General features: G+C 45.3%; 1 protein-coding gene across 2 annotated transcripts in view; it reads left to right on the top strand.

Moving 5' to 3' along the window:
* The window catches only part of LOC310847049 (bactericidal permeability-increasing protein-like), a 32092-nt gene extending 16400 nt beyond the window's left edge, over positions 1 to 15692 (top strand). The window contains exons 7-15 of one of the 2 annotated variants that reach the window (XR_014565657.1): positions 2228 to 2319; positions 2635 to 2811; positions 4158 to 4217; positions 4330 to 4497; positions 5098 to 5665; positions 8900 to 9423; positions 12181 to 12244; positions 13719 to 13795; positions 15076 to 15692. Coding sequence is in view for 1 of the 2 variants with exons in the window: in XM_083744479.1 (XP_083600605.1) it covers positions 2228 to 2319; positions 2635 to 2811; positions 4158 to 4217; positions 4330 to 4497; positions 5098 to 5165; positions 9381 to 9423; positions 12181 to 12244; positions 13719 to 13795; positions 15076 to 15114 (788 nt within the window). In the remaining variant the exon portion in view is untranslated. The remainder of the gene's footprint in view (positions 1 to 2227; positions 2320 to 2634; positions 2812 to 4157; positions 4218 to 4329; positions 4498 to 5097; positions 5666 to 8899; positions 9424 to 12180; positions 12245 to 13718; positions 13796 to 15075) is intronic. The other variant, XM_083744479.1, reaches the window with a different exon arrangement.
* Positions 15693 to 15740: the final 48 nt, after the last annotated feature.

Here is a 15740-nt window from a genome sequence, read left to right as displayed (position 1 = left end):
TCTAAGCCAAAGTAGAGGATAGAGGAGGAGGAGGAGGAGAACTTACATAAACCTCACATCTTTTATATGTACAGATGCAGATTAAATTTTCTAGAGATAATTACTCTAAACATAGCTGTCAACTTTTCCCTTTTCTTGTGAGGAATCCTATTCGGAATAAGGGAATTTCCCTTTAAAAAAGGGAAATGTTGACAGCTATGATCTAAATGTAAATAGATATACAATCCAGCTCAGTCTAGTAGGGAAGTCTGTGACCAGCTGATCCGTAGATTTGCTCAGTCTGCAGTCTAAAATGCTTCTGGGCCCCTGCATACCTTGGCATAATGTGGGCTTATTCATTAATACACTGTTTGATTGTCAAAAAGCAAACAAACCTCAAAGTGGTTTGCAAAAAGAAAGATTTTTGAAAAATAGCAGCAATGATTTAAAATGGTTAAAAGTTAAAAATAGCAATAGGCTCAAACCAGTTTAAAACTCACATCCACTTTCTAAACATCCAGGTGGGCTTGTCTAAGTAAACGTGTTTTTAGCAGGTGCCAAAAAGAGTAGAGGTGCCTGCCGGATGTCAAGTGGCAGGGAGTTCCGCATTCTTTAGACAAATGCATGCAGGAGGAGATGGCAGCCATGCTTCTGAAAAGCAGTTGCTGTTATGCTCACTTTCTGCTTGCTGGTTTCCTGTGGAGGAATCTAGTGGATCCCTCGAAGAACAGGATGCTGGACTAGACGGGCCATTGGCCTGATTGTCCCGATCCACCAGCCCAAAGGTGGGCTCATGGCAGTGGTTTGATGAAGGTATACCCATGAAGGATTTCAAAGACACCTGAGTGATCAGTTCTAGTGATTTATTACATATGAAAAAAGAATAAGTTTATGGTAAGTCAGCCTGCTGGGCCTTGCTGCCATTACGGACATGGGACAGACCCCCCAGTGGTGAGAGGTTGCCATGGCTTGTCTGCACCCAAGCAAACATTTAGGCATCCTTTATGCACAAAGCAGCAGAGCCCAGTTTCCTTCTGCCCTCTCTGGGCCCAGAGCCCAGCATCCCAAGGCCCTCAGATAAGCACAACCCATTAGCATAGATCAAAGCAAGGAAACATATCTGAGCTCATCCTCGCAACAACTACCAATTCTTTTTTGGGTTACCTTGACTACCAAGATGGAGCTTGCTTTATGCTTCTTTTTTTAAAAAATAATAATATTTTATTAAGTTTTATCAAAGAAAAAAGTTACATAAAGAAAAACACAAATTAATATAAGCATACAAAAAACATCAGAATACATTAAAAACGAGCAGTTGACATATAAGAATAAAAAGAAAAAAGAAAAAATCAAAAATAAAAGAAAAAAGTTAAAACACTAAAAGAAAATTCAAAAAGTTAAAAAAAAGAAAATCCCTCTCTTTACTTTCTTACCATTCATAAACCTATTTTCTTGACTTCCTCACACCCCCTTTCTTGTATTCCAATTTGAAATTAATTAGCAAATTCCTTCTTATTAATTTTATCCTTAATTATCTTTCTTCACATATTGTTTGTTCCTAATTTTCATCTAATATCTATCCTTTCTTTCATATTCTTATTTTACCTTTTTTACTAGAACCCATTCATTTCATTTCAATGTGATCAACATTCAAAAATTTTACAATTTTTGTAAATAGATTTTAAATTTCTTCCAGTCTTCTTCCAACAACTCTTCTCCCTGATCTGGAATTCTGCCCGTCATTTCTGCCTTTTCCATATAGTCCATGGAGCTTGCTTTATGCTTCAACACACCAATCCAACAGGGTTCTGATTATGAGTACAGTGGTACCTCGGGTTACAGACGGTTCAGGTTACAGACTCTGCTAACCCAGAAATAGTACCTCGGGTTAAGAACTTTGCTTCAGGATGAGAACAGAAATTGCACGGCAGCAGCGGGAGGCCCCATTAGCTAAAGTGGTACTTCAGGTTAAAAACAGTTTCAGGTTAAGAACGGACCTCCAGAATGAATTAAGTACTAAACCCAAGGTACCACTGTACTGTATTATAGAAATTGGCACGAAAATGCTGATGGCTTTTCTTTCTTTCTGGGGGTACAACAAACAAAAACAAAAGCATAATCTGATGTGCAAATGCAGAGAACTGGATTCAAGATTGGGAAAATGAGAGACTGAAATGGACACCTTTGTCCAACGCTGCTTTGTTGTCATCTCGCCCCAGCTCCTCCATTTGTCCTGTTTTTTTCCTAGTCACGGCTAGAATTGACAAGGTGTCTGGGATCGATTACTCTCTGGTTGCTCCTCCTGTGGCTTCACAGAATTCCCTAGACTTGGACCTGAAGGTAGGGAAAAGGAGGGAGGGAGGGACGGAGGGAGGGGAGGTGGCCAGCTTTCCCTCCCGGAGGCCTCCTGTGCTGCGGGCAGCTTCCTGGTGGGAAGATGCTTGCCTTTTGCTTCCCTTCGTCTCTTCCTAAAACACTTACCTGAGATTCCTGCATTGCAGCGGGTTGGACCAGAAGAAGCGAAGAAGCGAAGAGCTCCATCCAACCCTACAGTTCTGTGATTCTAGGAAGGAGAAAAGAAACAGGCTGAGTCCCCTTCATTAGCATTCTTTCCTAGGAATGACTTTCCATTTTTTGCATTTCCTCTCCCATCAGGGTGAATTCTTCTCCCTCGCCCATCGCTCTCCTCCTCCTTTTACACCACCAGCCTTCGCTTTCCCGGTGGATCACGACCGCATGCTTTATTTCGGAGTCTCCACTTACTTCTTCAACACTGCAGGCCTTGTATACTACGGAGCAGGGGAGATGAACTTCTTCATCACAGACGACATGGTAAGGAGGGCTGGGGAGCCCAAGTCTGCAGAGCTGGCTTTACCAGGGGGTAGATCACGATGCAGTCCTCTACAGCGGCTCTTGAGTAGCTCCCTTTGATAGTGAGATCAGGATGTGGAACTAGATGGGCCATTGGCTTGGTGCAGCAGGCTTTTCTCATCTCTTCAATGCTGCCGACATGTTTTTCTAGCAATAAGACGATAGGAGCCTGTCGATGGCCCACAATGGAAGCCTGGCTTTGATGGGAGGTTCTGGGCTGAGTTTCCAGCTAAAAGCCAGCAGGAGAACAAGACGAAGGTTTAAAGGTGCTGTTCTTTCTAACCTCTGCTTTTCCAAGTTGTTAAGTTGTGGGTGAACATATCAGACGACACAGCGATTCTTCAAACAGCTCTTCTTTATTCAGAGGCCAGAACAGAACTGAACTGAAGGGCTCAGTCAGCCTGCTTATATAGAGCTCCAGTACAACGTTACTCTAGCAACTTTCTAAAACTATCCAATCACTGAACGTCACTTTTGATCCTTCATTTGCATAACTATCTACAGTATCCCCCTGCTGGCCCAGGGTGAGAACTTCAGTACATAACACCCCTCCCCACCGAGATAAGGCGTTAGTTACAATAGTAATGGTCTCCTTATATACAGCACTACACGTAATGGTTCAATTAGGCACAAAAGCATATCGGTTACATTTCACATGCTTCCACATACTTAGACCAACAGTGTTACATGTCCAACAACATAGTCCTTTAAATAGGTTGGGAGCTTGGAAACTCTGCCAGACTGCCTGGGAGCGGTACCCAGGTCCGGTGGGCTGCCCGATTTTTGCTGAGGCTGCGGCGCGACCCTAGGTGGCATTGAAACCAAGTCCCCTGGATCCGCTGCTGTGGGTGGAACCTCTGCGAGTGGAGTTGGCGGAATGTCAGGCCCGGCAGTGGTCTGAGTCCGTGGGAAGTCCGGCAGACCCTCTGAAGTGGCATGGTTCAGCTCCACGCTGACAGTTTGCGAGAGAGGTGTAGGTGGAGTCTCACCATCTGTAAGTGTCTGTTCCGGAGCCACGAGCGCAGTTGGGGGCACCACGGTAGTGTCCAAGTCCCCAGCCCTGCGCCTAAGCTGGTCTATGTGCCGGCGCCACAAGCGACCGTCTTCGAGTGCCACCTGGTACTAGCGAGGTCCAGTGACTCCCACTACTGTGGCTGGCACCCAAGGAATGTCCCCCATAGCTAAAAGCCAGCAGGAGAACAAGAGGAAGGTTTAAAGGGGCTGTTCTTTCTAACCTCTGCTTTTCCAAGTCATAGTATATCGTCCTATCTCTCCATCCCCAACTCGCCTCTTCTCCCCTGCTGCAGATTCCGAAGGAGTTTAAAGTCCGGCTCAACACCACATGCTTCAAGGCCTTTGTTCCACAGGTGAGCAGCTGGGGCATCTGTTTGGTTACGGGAGAAGATGGGTCCACTTGGACCTGATCCAGCAGCCAGGTTCTACTGAGATTCTCATGCCACCTTTGCTCTCCACACCCAGTTGGCAAAGCTGTACCCCAACATGCTCATGAAGCTCCAAGTCTCACCTTCTTCTGCCCCGTCTCTGACCATCACACCTGACGTCATTTCGCTGTCCCCGGCGGTCGACATCAGAGCATTTGCCATCCTCCCCAACGCTTCCTTGGCCTCGCTCTTTGTGATTGGTGCGGTAAGTTCAGGACACACCTTGAGCCTTGGTGCTGCCCATGATCAGGAGGGTATTTTGTGCCCCTTCCAGTCTGCCCATTGCCCTAAACCTCCTCTTCCACCTTCATCAGAGCTTTTGTCGATTGTGGGTGCTCATTTCTGCCTCTTCCCTTCCTTAGTTCCTGATATTTTTCTTTCTGAATGTTATATATTCCCCTCAATTTTGCTAACAGATGCATTTTCTCCTTCCTTCCATCCCAGTGTGGTGTTGTGGTAGTCTCGTAATCTGGGGAACCAGGTTCGCTTCCCCGCTCCTCCACATTCATCTGCTGAGTGACCTTGGGCCAGTCACACTTCTCTGAAGTCTCTCAGCCCCACTCACCTCACAGAGTGTTTGTTGTGGGGAAGGAAGGGAAAGGGGAATGTTAGCTGCTTTGAGACTCCTTCAGGTAGTGATAAAGCAGGATATCAAATCCAAAACTCTTTCCTTCTCTTTTTGTTGTTGCAAATTTCCCCAATGATTAAAAGAATTCCAAATCTTCATATGTATAGACTTCACACGATGTAAACTTTTTCTGATCTGTTTGCAAAGCACATTCAACCTGCTTCTCTTTGATTTCAGTCAACCACCATTTCAGCCAAAGTTGCTGTTAACTCCACCAAGATCTTTGGGTCCCTGAAGCTTGGCAAGTAAGAAACAACAAATGTGCTTTACCATTTTAATACCCCCCCAAAAAAGTTTTTTGCTTGATTATAAGCTCCCACAAAAAGGCCTAGAAGAGATAATTCAGCAGTCAGTCTGTGAGCACTTAGAAAGGGATGTTGTGATTACTAAGACCCAGCATGGTGTTCTCAAACACAAGTCATGCCAGATGAATCTCATTTCCCTTTTTGATATAGTTACAAGCTTGACGGATCAGGGGAATGCTGTGGATGTAGCATATCTTTGTTTCAGTAATGGGGTTGGACTAGATGACCCTGGGATCCCTTCCAACTCTACGATTCTATAATTCAAATATCATTGTTTGGCTATTATCCAGGAAAAAAACCATATTGACTTATTTCGTAGAATCATAGAATTGCAGAGTTGCAAGGGACCCTGAGGGTCATCCCCTGCAATGCATATTTATTTATTTCATAAAATTTATACAGTATACCACTTGATTGTAGGGAGGGAAACCCTCAAAGCAGTTTGTTGTTGTTGTTTAGTCGTTTAGTCGTGTCCGACTCTTCGTGACCCCATGGACCAGAGAACGCCAGGCACCTCTGTCCTCCACTGCCTCCCTCAGTTTGCTCAAACTCATGCTGGTAACCTCGAAAACACTATCCAACCATCTCGTCCTCTGCCGTCCCCTTCTCCTTGTGCCCTCCATCTTTCCCAACATCAGGGTCTTCTCCAGGGAGTCTTCTCTTCTCATGAGGTGGCCAAAGTACTGGAGCCTCAGCTTCACAATCTGTCCTGCCAGTGAGCACTCAGGGTTGATTTCCTTCAGTATGGAGAGGTTTGATCTTCTTGCAGTCCATGGGACTCTCAAGAGTCTCCTCCAGCACCATAATTCAAAAGCATCAATTCTTCGGCGATCAGCCTTCTTTATGGTCCAGCTCTCACTTCCATACATCACTACTGGGAAAACCATAGCTTTAACTATACGAACCTTTGTTGGCAAGGTGATGTCTCTACTTCTCAAGATGCTGTCTAGGCCTGTCATTGCCCTTCTCCCAAGAAGCAGGCGTCTTTTAATTTCGTGGCTGCTGTCACCATCTGCAGTGATCATTGAGCCCAAGAAAGTAAAATCTCTCACTACCTCCATTTCTTCCCCTTCTATTTGCCAGGAGGTGATGGGACCAGTGGCCATGATCTTCGTTTTTTTGATGTTGAGCTTCAGGCCATATTTTGCGCTCTCCTCTTTCACCCTCATTAAAAGGTTCTTTAATTCCTCCTCACTTTCTGCCATCAAGGTTGTGTCATCTGCATATCTGAGGTTGTTGATATTTCTTCCGGCAATCTTAATTCCGGCTAGGGATTCATCCAGCCCAGCCTTTCGCATGATGAATTCTGCATATAAGTTAAATAAGCAGGGAGACAAAATACAGCCTTGTCGTACTCCTTTCCCAATTTTGAACCAATCAGTTGTTCCATATCCAGTTCTAACTGTAGCTTCTTGTCCCACATAGAGATTTCTCAGGAGACAGATGAGGTGATCTGGCACTCCCATTTCTTTAAGAACTTGCCATAGTTTGCCGTGGTCGACACAGTCAAAAGCTTTTGCATAGTCAATGAAGCAGAAGTAGATGTCTTTCTGGAACTCTCTAGCTTTCTCCATAATCCAGCGCATGTTTGCAATTTGGTCTCTGGTTCCTCTGCCTCTTCTAAATCCACCTTGCACTTCTGGGAGTTCTCGGTCCACATACTGCTTGAGCCTTCCTTGTAGAATTTTAAGCATAACCTTGCTAGCGTGTGAAATGAGTGCAATTGTGCGGTAGTTGGAGCATTCTTTGGCACTGCCCTTCTTTGGGATTGGGATGTAGACTGATCTTCTCCAATCCTCTGGCCACTGCTGAGTTTTCCAAACTTGCTGGCATATTGAGTGTAGCACCTTAACAGCATCATCTTTTAAAATTTTAAATAGTTCAGCTGGAATGCCATCACTTCCACTGGCCTTGTTATTTGCAGTGCTTTCTAAGGCCCATTTGACTTCACTTTCCAGGATGTCTGGCTCAAGGTCAGCAACCACACTACCTGGGGTATACGAGACATCCATTTCTTTCTGGTATAATTCCTCTGTGTATTCTTGCCACCTCTTCTTGATGTCTTCTGCTTCTGTTAGGTCCTTTCCACTTTTGTCCTTTATTGTGGAAATCTTTGTACGAAATGTTCCTTTCATATCTCCAATTTTCTTGAACAGATCTCTGGTTCTTCCCATTCTATTGCTTTCTTCTATTTCTTTGCATTGCTCGTTTAAGAAGGTCTTCTTGTCTCTCCTTGCTATTCTTTGGAAATCTGCATTCAATTTCCTGTATCTTTCACCATCTCCCTCGCATTTTGCTTGCCTTCTCTCCCCCGCTATTTGTAAGGCCTCATTGGACAGCCACTTTGCTTTCTTGCATTTCCTTTTCATTGGGATGGTTTTCGTTGCTGCCTCCTGTATAATGTTACGAGCCTCCATCCATAGTTCTTCAGGCATTCTGTCCACCAAATCTAAATCCTTAAACCTGTTCCTCACTTCCACTGTGTATTCATAAGGGATTTGACTTAGATTGTATCTTACCGGCCCAGTGGTTTTTCCTACTTTCTTCAGTTTAAGCTTGAATTTTGCTATAAGAAGCTGATGATCTGAGCCACAGTCAGCTCCAGGTCTTGTTTTTGCTGACTGTATAGAGCTTCTCCATCTTTGGCTGCAGAGAATATAATCAATCTGATTTCGATGCTGCCCATCTGGTGATGTCCATGTGTAGAGTCGTCTCTTGTGTTGCTGGAAAAGCGTGTTTGTGATGACCAGCTTGTTCTCTTGACAGAACTCTATTAGCCTTTGCCCTGCTTCGTTTTGATCTCCAAGGCCAAACTTGCCAGTTGTTCCTTTTATCTCTTGACTCCCTACTTTAGCATTCCAATCCCCTATAATGAGAAGAACATCCTTCTTTGGTGTCACTTCTATAAGGTCTTGTAAGTCTTCATAGAATTGGTCAATTTCAGTTTCTTCAGCACAAGTAGTTGGTGCATAAACTTGGATTACTGTGATGTTAAAAGGTCTGCCTTGGATTCGTATCGAGATCATTCTATCATTTTTGAGATTGCATCCCAGTACAGCTTTCACCACTCTTTTGTTGACTATGAGGGCCACTCCATTTCTTTTATGGGTTTCTTGCCCACAGTAGTAGATATGATGGTCATCCGAACTGAATTCACCCATTCCCGTCCATTTTAGTTCACTGATGCCCAGGATGTCAATATTTATTCTTGCCATCTCATTTTTGACCACCTCCAACTTACCCAGGTTCATGGTTCTTACATTCCAGGTTCCTATGCATATTTTTCTTTACAGCATTGGACTTTCCTTTCGCTTCCAGGCATATCCGCAACTGAGCGTCCTTTCGGCTTTGGCCCAGCCGCTTCATCAGCTCTGGATCTACTTGTACTTGCCCTCCGCTCTTCCCCAGTAGCATGTTGGACGCCTTCCGACCTGAGGGGCTCATCTTCCAGCGTCATATCTTTTATATGCCTGTTGTCTTTGTCCATGGAGTTTTCTTGGCAGGGATACTGGAGTGGCTTGCCGGTTCCTCCTCCAGGTGGATCACGTTTGGTCAAAACTCTCCACTATGACCTGTTCATCTTGGGTGCCCTGCTCGGCATAGTTCATAGCTTCTCTGAGTTCTTCAAGCCCCTTCGCCACGGCAAGGCAGTGATCCATGAAGGGGCAAAGCAGTTTACAGAGAAGTTAAAACAATAAAAATATTTTTTAAAAACCCAACAACACTTTAAAATATACAGAAAGTTAAAACCACAGTATAGATTTAAACCCATTCAAACTTTCTAAGCCCCTTGGAAGGCTTGTCTACACAAGAATTTTTTTAGCAGGCACTTCAAGTGGCAGGGAGTTCCAAAGGGCCAGTGCTGTCACACCGAATGCTTGCTTACCTTGCCCTGCAAACTGTGGGAGACGAGATCTGGGTTCTACTACACTTTCAAATTTATTTCTATCGGACCTTTCAGCCGAAAAGGTGCTCCCCTGCACCAAGGCAGCCACAAAGGGCGTGCAGAAAGATGAGTGCAGAAAAGAGTTATCAGCCATGACCCTGTGGCTTGGTTCCACTGGCTTCCTGTAGCTCAGCAAGTCAATAAGGTACATTGTCGTCATAAGGCATAAAACCCCCATTACTCTCTTTCCCCCCTGTATCCTCATATAGGTTGCAGCTGTCTCTGAAGCACTCGGACGTTGGGCCTTTCTCAGTAAGTTCTTTTTCGTTCCCTAAATTGCTTGATCCCGTGACCTTAAGTGACAGGATTCCATGGTCACAGCTCTCAACCTGCGCACTCAGTGGGCCAGAGGCCCTCTTGCCTTCTTCTCAAAGCCCATTCTTGCCAATACCCTCTCTGAAAGATTTGGTGCCACTCTCCGTGGGCAAACCTATCAATCTCAGCTCCTCACTCCTGCAGTCTTAAGTTTAGTTCTCCCCTTTTACACATCAGTTTTTGGCGTTTATTTTATTTGTCCTCGTGAAGATTTACCAACTTCTCCTTGCATGTAACTCCTAATATACATATTATTGGCATTCAATTTTCTCAAATGTAATGCATTTTTTTCTATTTTATTTCTACTCAAGTACATGCAAACCTCTAAGCATGTGGTTTCTTTGTAGACATTACTTGCCTGGAGAACACCGCTGCAAAATTTGGAATAGTCCGAATGTTGAAGGCCAGCTGAGCTTCGTTTTGTTTATTATTTCAGGAGGGGTGAATAAAGTTTGCACTAAAATGTGAACCGACCCAAATTTCACCCCCATCCTCAGGTGTCACAGACACACACCTGCTTTGTCATTCCCCTCGGTGGTTCTGCCAAGTGTGCAGCAGCTGTGAAAAAGGCAGATTCCATGCTAGAGATCGTTAGGAAAGAGATTGAAGACTGCCAATAGCATAATGCCATTTTGCACATCTATGGTGCAACCATATTTGGAGTCCTGCATACGCTTCTGGTCGCCTCACCTCACAAAGTTGTTTTGGGTTGCCCTGGGCAAGACAAAATTACAGTGGTACCTCGGGTTAAGTACTTAATTCGTTCCGGAAGTCTGTTCTTAACCTGAAACTGTTCTTAACCTGAAGCACTACTTTACCTAATGGGGCCTCCTGCTGCTGCCACGCCGCTGGAGCACAATTTCTGTTCTCATCCTTGAAATATACTCGGAGTCGCAAAGTGATTTCATGCTCTTTATTCAGCTCATAGTGGTGAGGAGGAATGAATGAATGTCCCCTCAAAGTATCTGCTTTATATACATTATTTACACAATGGGCTGCACATGATTGGCTAATTCCGGAATTCTACTGTAAGCCAATCAGGTTGTGGATTCACTTCTATCTGGAGCATGATTGGGTGGTTCCTGCTAACCAATCATACTGCTGCATTGTTCTAGGACCAATCAGACTGCTGCATTCTGAATCCTATTGTTCTAGGACCAATCAGACTGCTGCAGTTTGGATCCTATTCAGCTCAGTACATAACAATCCTGAAGCAAAGTTCTTAACCCGAAGTACTATTTCTGGGTTAGCGGAGTCTGTAACCTGGAGCGTCCGTAACCTGAAGCGTCCGTAACCCAAGGTACCACTGTACTAGCAAACCGAATAAATGGGAAAGATTCAGAAAAGGGTCATCAGAATGATTGAGGGGAATCCCCTGTGAGGGAAGCATGCAAGCGCTGAGGTCTTTCTAGTTTAGAAAAAAGACAAGAAAGAGTTGACACAATAGACGTTTATTAAATTATGCCTTGCATGGAGAAAGTGAACAGAGAAAAGGTTCTACCTCCTTCTCATGACACTAGAACTTGTTGATATTCAATTAAGCTGGTTGTTTGAAGGTTCAAGACAGATCACAGAATCATAGAATTGTAGAGCTGGAAGAGACCCTGAGATTCATCCAGTGGCGTAGCGGGGGTTGTCAGCACCCAGGGCAAGGGAAGTAATTTGCGCCCCCTAACCCGTGGATTTGCGCCCGGCCCCCCCCTGCACCCCCCACGCTACACCACTGGATTCATCTAACCCAACCCCCTGAAATGCAAGAATCTTTTGCCCAACGTGCAAATCTCAAACCCACAACCCTGAGATTCATGGAAACAACAACAACAACCTGCCCATCTGGCTGGCTTTCACCAGCCACTCTGGGCTGCTCCCAACAGAGTATTAAAAACACGATAAAACATCAAACATTAAAAACTTCCCCAAACAGGGTTGCCTTCAGATGTCTTCTAAAAGTCAGGTAGTTGTTTAGTTCCTTGTCATCTGAAGGTAGGGTGTTCCACAGGGCGGGTGCCACCACCGAGAAGGCCCTCTGCCTGGTTCTCTGTAACCTTACTTCTCGCAGTGAGGGAACCGCCAGAAGGCCCTCGGCACTGGATCTCAGTGTCCGGGCAGAACGATGGGGGTGGAGACGCTCCTTCAGATATACTGGACTGAGTAGGAGAGGGCTATTAATGGCCACTAGGGATGATGGCTCTGCTCTGCTTCCATAGTTGGAGGTCTTAATGCTTTCAAATACAAGTTGCTGGAAACCAAAGAAAGGGAGAGAGCTCTTGTGCTCAGGTCTTGCTTGAGCTCCTCTGGTTGGCCATGGAGATGGACCAGATGGACCACGGGCTTAATGTTCTTTCCAATTGTCTGGGTGTTGTTTGATTCACACACCCATTTATGTAACGGCCAAGGCAGATGTAGGACAACCAGGATGAAGCCAAAAGTCAGGGAGGGGAATTAGAGGACACCTTGACCCTCCTCCCCACTGCCCCATGCAGCAATAAAACTGCTAGTGCATTTGTAAAGCTAAGCACGGTCCAGTATGATTTCAAATTGGATGAATGACTGTGAGTTGAGATTCCTGCATTGCAGGAGGTTGGACTAGATGACCCTTGGACCCTTGACTCCTTTCCAACTTTACAGTTCTGTGATTCCATGAGCCCTTTCATCTTGATTTCCCTTTTATGGTCTCTGTCTCTCTCTTTCCAGGTACAATTAATGCAATCCATCATGAACTACCTTGCTTCAAGCACCCTCCTACCTGCAATGAATGGTAAATATCAGTCTAATTGTTGCACCATGTGCTTCCTTATAGCCTTGTTTCTCATTCACCATCCCAACAGAACCAGGCCTCTGATATGGACTCCCAGGACAGAGCGAAGACCCCTCCACTTGCATCTCCGAGGAGGAGAGGAGACTGGCAGGTGGTTCCTGGGAGGGCATTTGGCTGTGCCGTTTTGAGAAAACGCCAGGCCTGCAACCCCATGGAAAGTTACTAGGGGAGGAATGTCTAGCATCTCGCGTACAACATTGGGGAGCTCACAGAGCACTTCAGAGTGAGGAGACAACCAGGAGCAGCGGTGAAAACTGCAGGGCAAATGCACACTTCCCCTGTTGCAGGCAAGAGGCCAGTATGAGGCGCAGTGGTGGTGTAGTGGTTAGAGCACCTGGGAGAGACCAGGGTTCAGATCCCCAATGGGCCCTGAAACTCACTGGATGGTGACCTTGGGCCAGTCAGTCCCTTTTGGCTTAACCTACCCTGAAGGGTTGTTGAGGAGATGAAATTAAGAGCAGAATAACCTTGAGGTCCTTGGAGAAAAAGATGCACAGAAATGCAATAAACGAATAAATAAGAGGCTGTGCAAATGGTCCACCTCCACTACTGAGTGGAGGCCAGGTTTCTTTTTCATAGTTTAAAGCAAGTTTCTAGTTTTTATGGCTGCACGCCTGAATAAGTTCAGATGGCAGAGCAGGACTCTCTAAGAGGTGAGTAGCTGCCGGTGGCTCATCAGGTATGGCAGAGGGGGGCAGGCGAAAACTCTTATATATCGTTTTGCAATTTGCAGAACCTTTTTAGACTCTCTTCATAATTGGGAGGGATTCATATAGCTCTGGTGTGGGAAAGCACATAATACAAATCCAAAATGGAGGCTGTGTTCGCCCAATGCGCCACTCTGCTGCCATCTGTTTGGTGGTTGAACGGATCCCTTGGAAGGTGCTGGACTTCCATTCGTTGGAGGTATTTAAGCAGAGGTTGGATGGCCATCTGCCATGGATCCTTTAGTTGCATTGCAGGGGGTTGGACTAGATGACCCTTGGGTCCCTTCCAACTCTACAATTCTGTGATTCTATGACCTTGCTTAATTTTATCTCCCTTTTTTAGAAAAATAGTTTTTATTGATTTTTACAATTTTATATTCAACACAATCATTATTATCACAAGGAAAATCTATAAATCCCAATCCCCCCCCCAATGACTTCTCTCAACTTCCTCTTCTGGTTCTTTAAATATTTGCTTCTCCTGCCCATCTTATTCTACCTTAATTTCACAATTTTTAAATTAAATATTGTTGTATTCTTTTTGTACCCTTTCCCCCCAAATTACATTTCCCCCTTTATTCATTCCCCATTATTACATCTTAACTTTTATACTTGTTTCCTTAATTGTAAATATTTGATCAAACCCTGCCAGTGAGTCTACTTCTTTACAATATTTTTGTAAATGCAAGATAAATTTTACCTTCCAGCACGACTGGCTGAGGGGTTCCCCCTCCCTCTCCCGGACCACGTGGAGCTCTCCAGTGCCTTTCTGCAGCTTCGCCAGGTGGGTGATGCATTAGCCCCGTTGCAAAAGAAGCTCTGGGTACTCAGGGAAGCTTCCTGCATTTTGAGGCTAAAAATGAATTGTGGGGAAAGCTCCTTCAGGAAGCAGGTGAAGCCCACATTGAGGCGGCCCTCACTTGGCCCAGCAGGCATCCCATAATACCCCTTCCACATTTGCAAGAACTCAGTTATTTCACTTTGGAATTCCCTGCCTCTTGACACCAGCCATGCTCCGTTACTTTGCTCTTTCTTGCGCCTGATTAAAACATTCTTGCTTAGACAAGGCTACCCAGATGTTTAAGAAATCTGAGGTGAGCTCAGATCTGTTTTTAGTCTACTGTTCTTTTAACTTTTTAAAACTCTTGAATCGTGGTTGTGATAATTTTATTGCTTTATCTTATTTTGCAAACTGCTTGGAAGGTTGTTGTTGTTTTACACTCAAGCAGTGTATAAATTTTTAGGAAATATTAAATGAAACAAACAGCCCTGCTTGCAGAGCACACGTCCCAGGAGGTAGGCATCCTGGACTGTTTGTGTTTGGATGCCAGGATTTTGTTGTCCTGCTGTTGGCCAGAGAAAGACTCAGCTGCAAGGGCCATAGCTCAGGGGCAGGGTGACAACAAGCGGAAGGTTGCAGGTTCAATCCTCGCTGGCGTCTCCAGGCGGTTCTGGGAGAGACTCCTGCCTGAAATCATGGAGAGCCATTGCTAGAGAGACACTGCTAAGCTAGAGGCAGGCAGGCCAATTCTAGGCGGCAGAGCTGTCTTCCAACCCCTCAATATTTCTTTGAAAGGGTTCCAGCCCTCCCAAAATTGAGGCGGCCCAGAGCAACGTCACAGGAGGCTTCACCGGCCTGCTTGGTGTCAGGGAAACGGGTGTGACGTCACATGATGTGCACATGACATCACACATGCTGCAGCCCCTGTTCTTGGGGGCAATCCATGTTGGAGGGGCATTTCCAGCCGGGGGCAGAGGACAGAGTGACTCCAGGAGACATAGGTGTAAAATCCCAAACTAAAAGGAAGACTTTATTACAAAAACAATAAACAAACTCTGGTGGGGGTTATTCCTGCAGGCAGGCTACAAAACTCAGCTTTTCCCTTTTATAGCAACGGCCAGCTGCAGCCAATTAATCCCAGAAACTTCTTAAAGGTGTACACACATGTTTCTGTGCCGAATGTCCCCTAACAATCCGGCGGCCCTGGCTAGGAGGACCAATGGCCTGACTCTGTATAAGGCAGCTTCCTCCGTTCCTAATTCTGCCTTCTGATCTCTCCCCAGGATTTCTTGCTCTTTGGAGCAGACGTTCGCTACGGTTAATGGCGATACAGAAAGAGGAGAGCCCAGACGCAATGCAGAATGTCGCCCTCTCTTCTGCTGGTCTTCCAGGCAGCAGGGTGGGGGTCCTCCCTGGAAAAGAGCCCCTCCCTGTTTTTGAATAATTTCCACACTGGTAAACACTAATGACTGTTCAGATAAACAGCAGTTCAATTTATGCTGAATTTCCACTGAGATGGGACTATAGATGCGATTGAGATTAAATCTGGGTTCAGCAATGGATTCAGAAATAGTCATGGTGGACAATGGAGGTTGTTTTACACTGGTGCAGATCCTAGAGCCAGTAGGCGCATCAGAACGATGGCATAGGCAGAGATAAATTGTGATAAACTGGTAGCCTGAGAAGTAACATTGCCTCACCCCAGAAATCGGTGTCCGGAAACTGCCCTCCTCAGATAGGGCACCGCTGAGAGTCCCACATGCCCCAGAGACATGCTTTGCTTGGACTTGAAACTGGGCTTTTAGTGTTGCAGTCCCTGCCTTCTGGAACCACTATAAGGAGAGACTGGACAGGCTTCTGCCATCTTGATGTTTGAGCACTTATTAAATACTTTTTTTTTAAGGAGGCTTCCCTAATCCTTTTGTATAATCTTAACTGCACAATTGGA

This window comes from Podarcis gaigeae (genome assembly GCF_964106915.1).
Source record: "Podarcis gaigeae genome assembly, chromosome: 6".
In the NCBI taxonomy this organism is placed as follows: domain Eukaryota; kingdom Metazoa; phylum Chordata; class Lepidosauria; order Squamata; family Lacertidae; genus Podarcis; species Podarcis gaigeae.
This window is presented reverse-complemented; position numbering and strand designations above follow the sequence as displayed.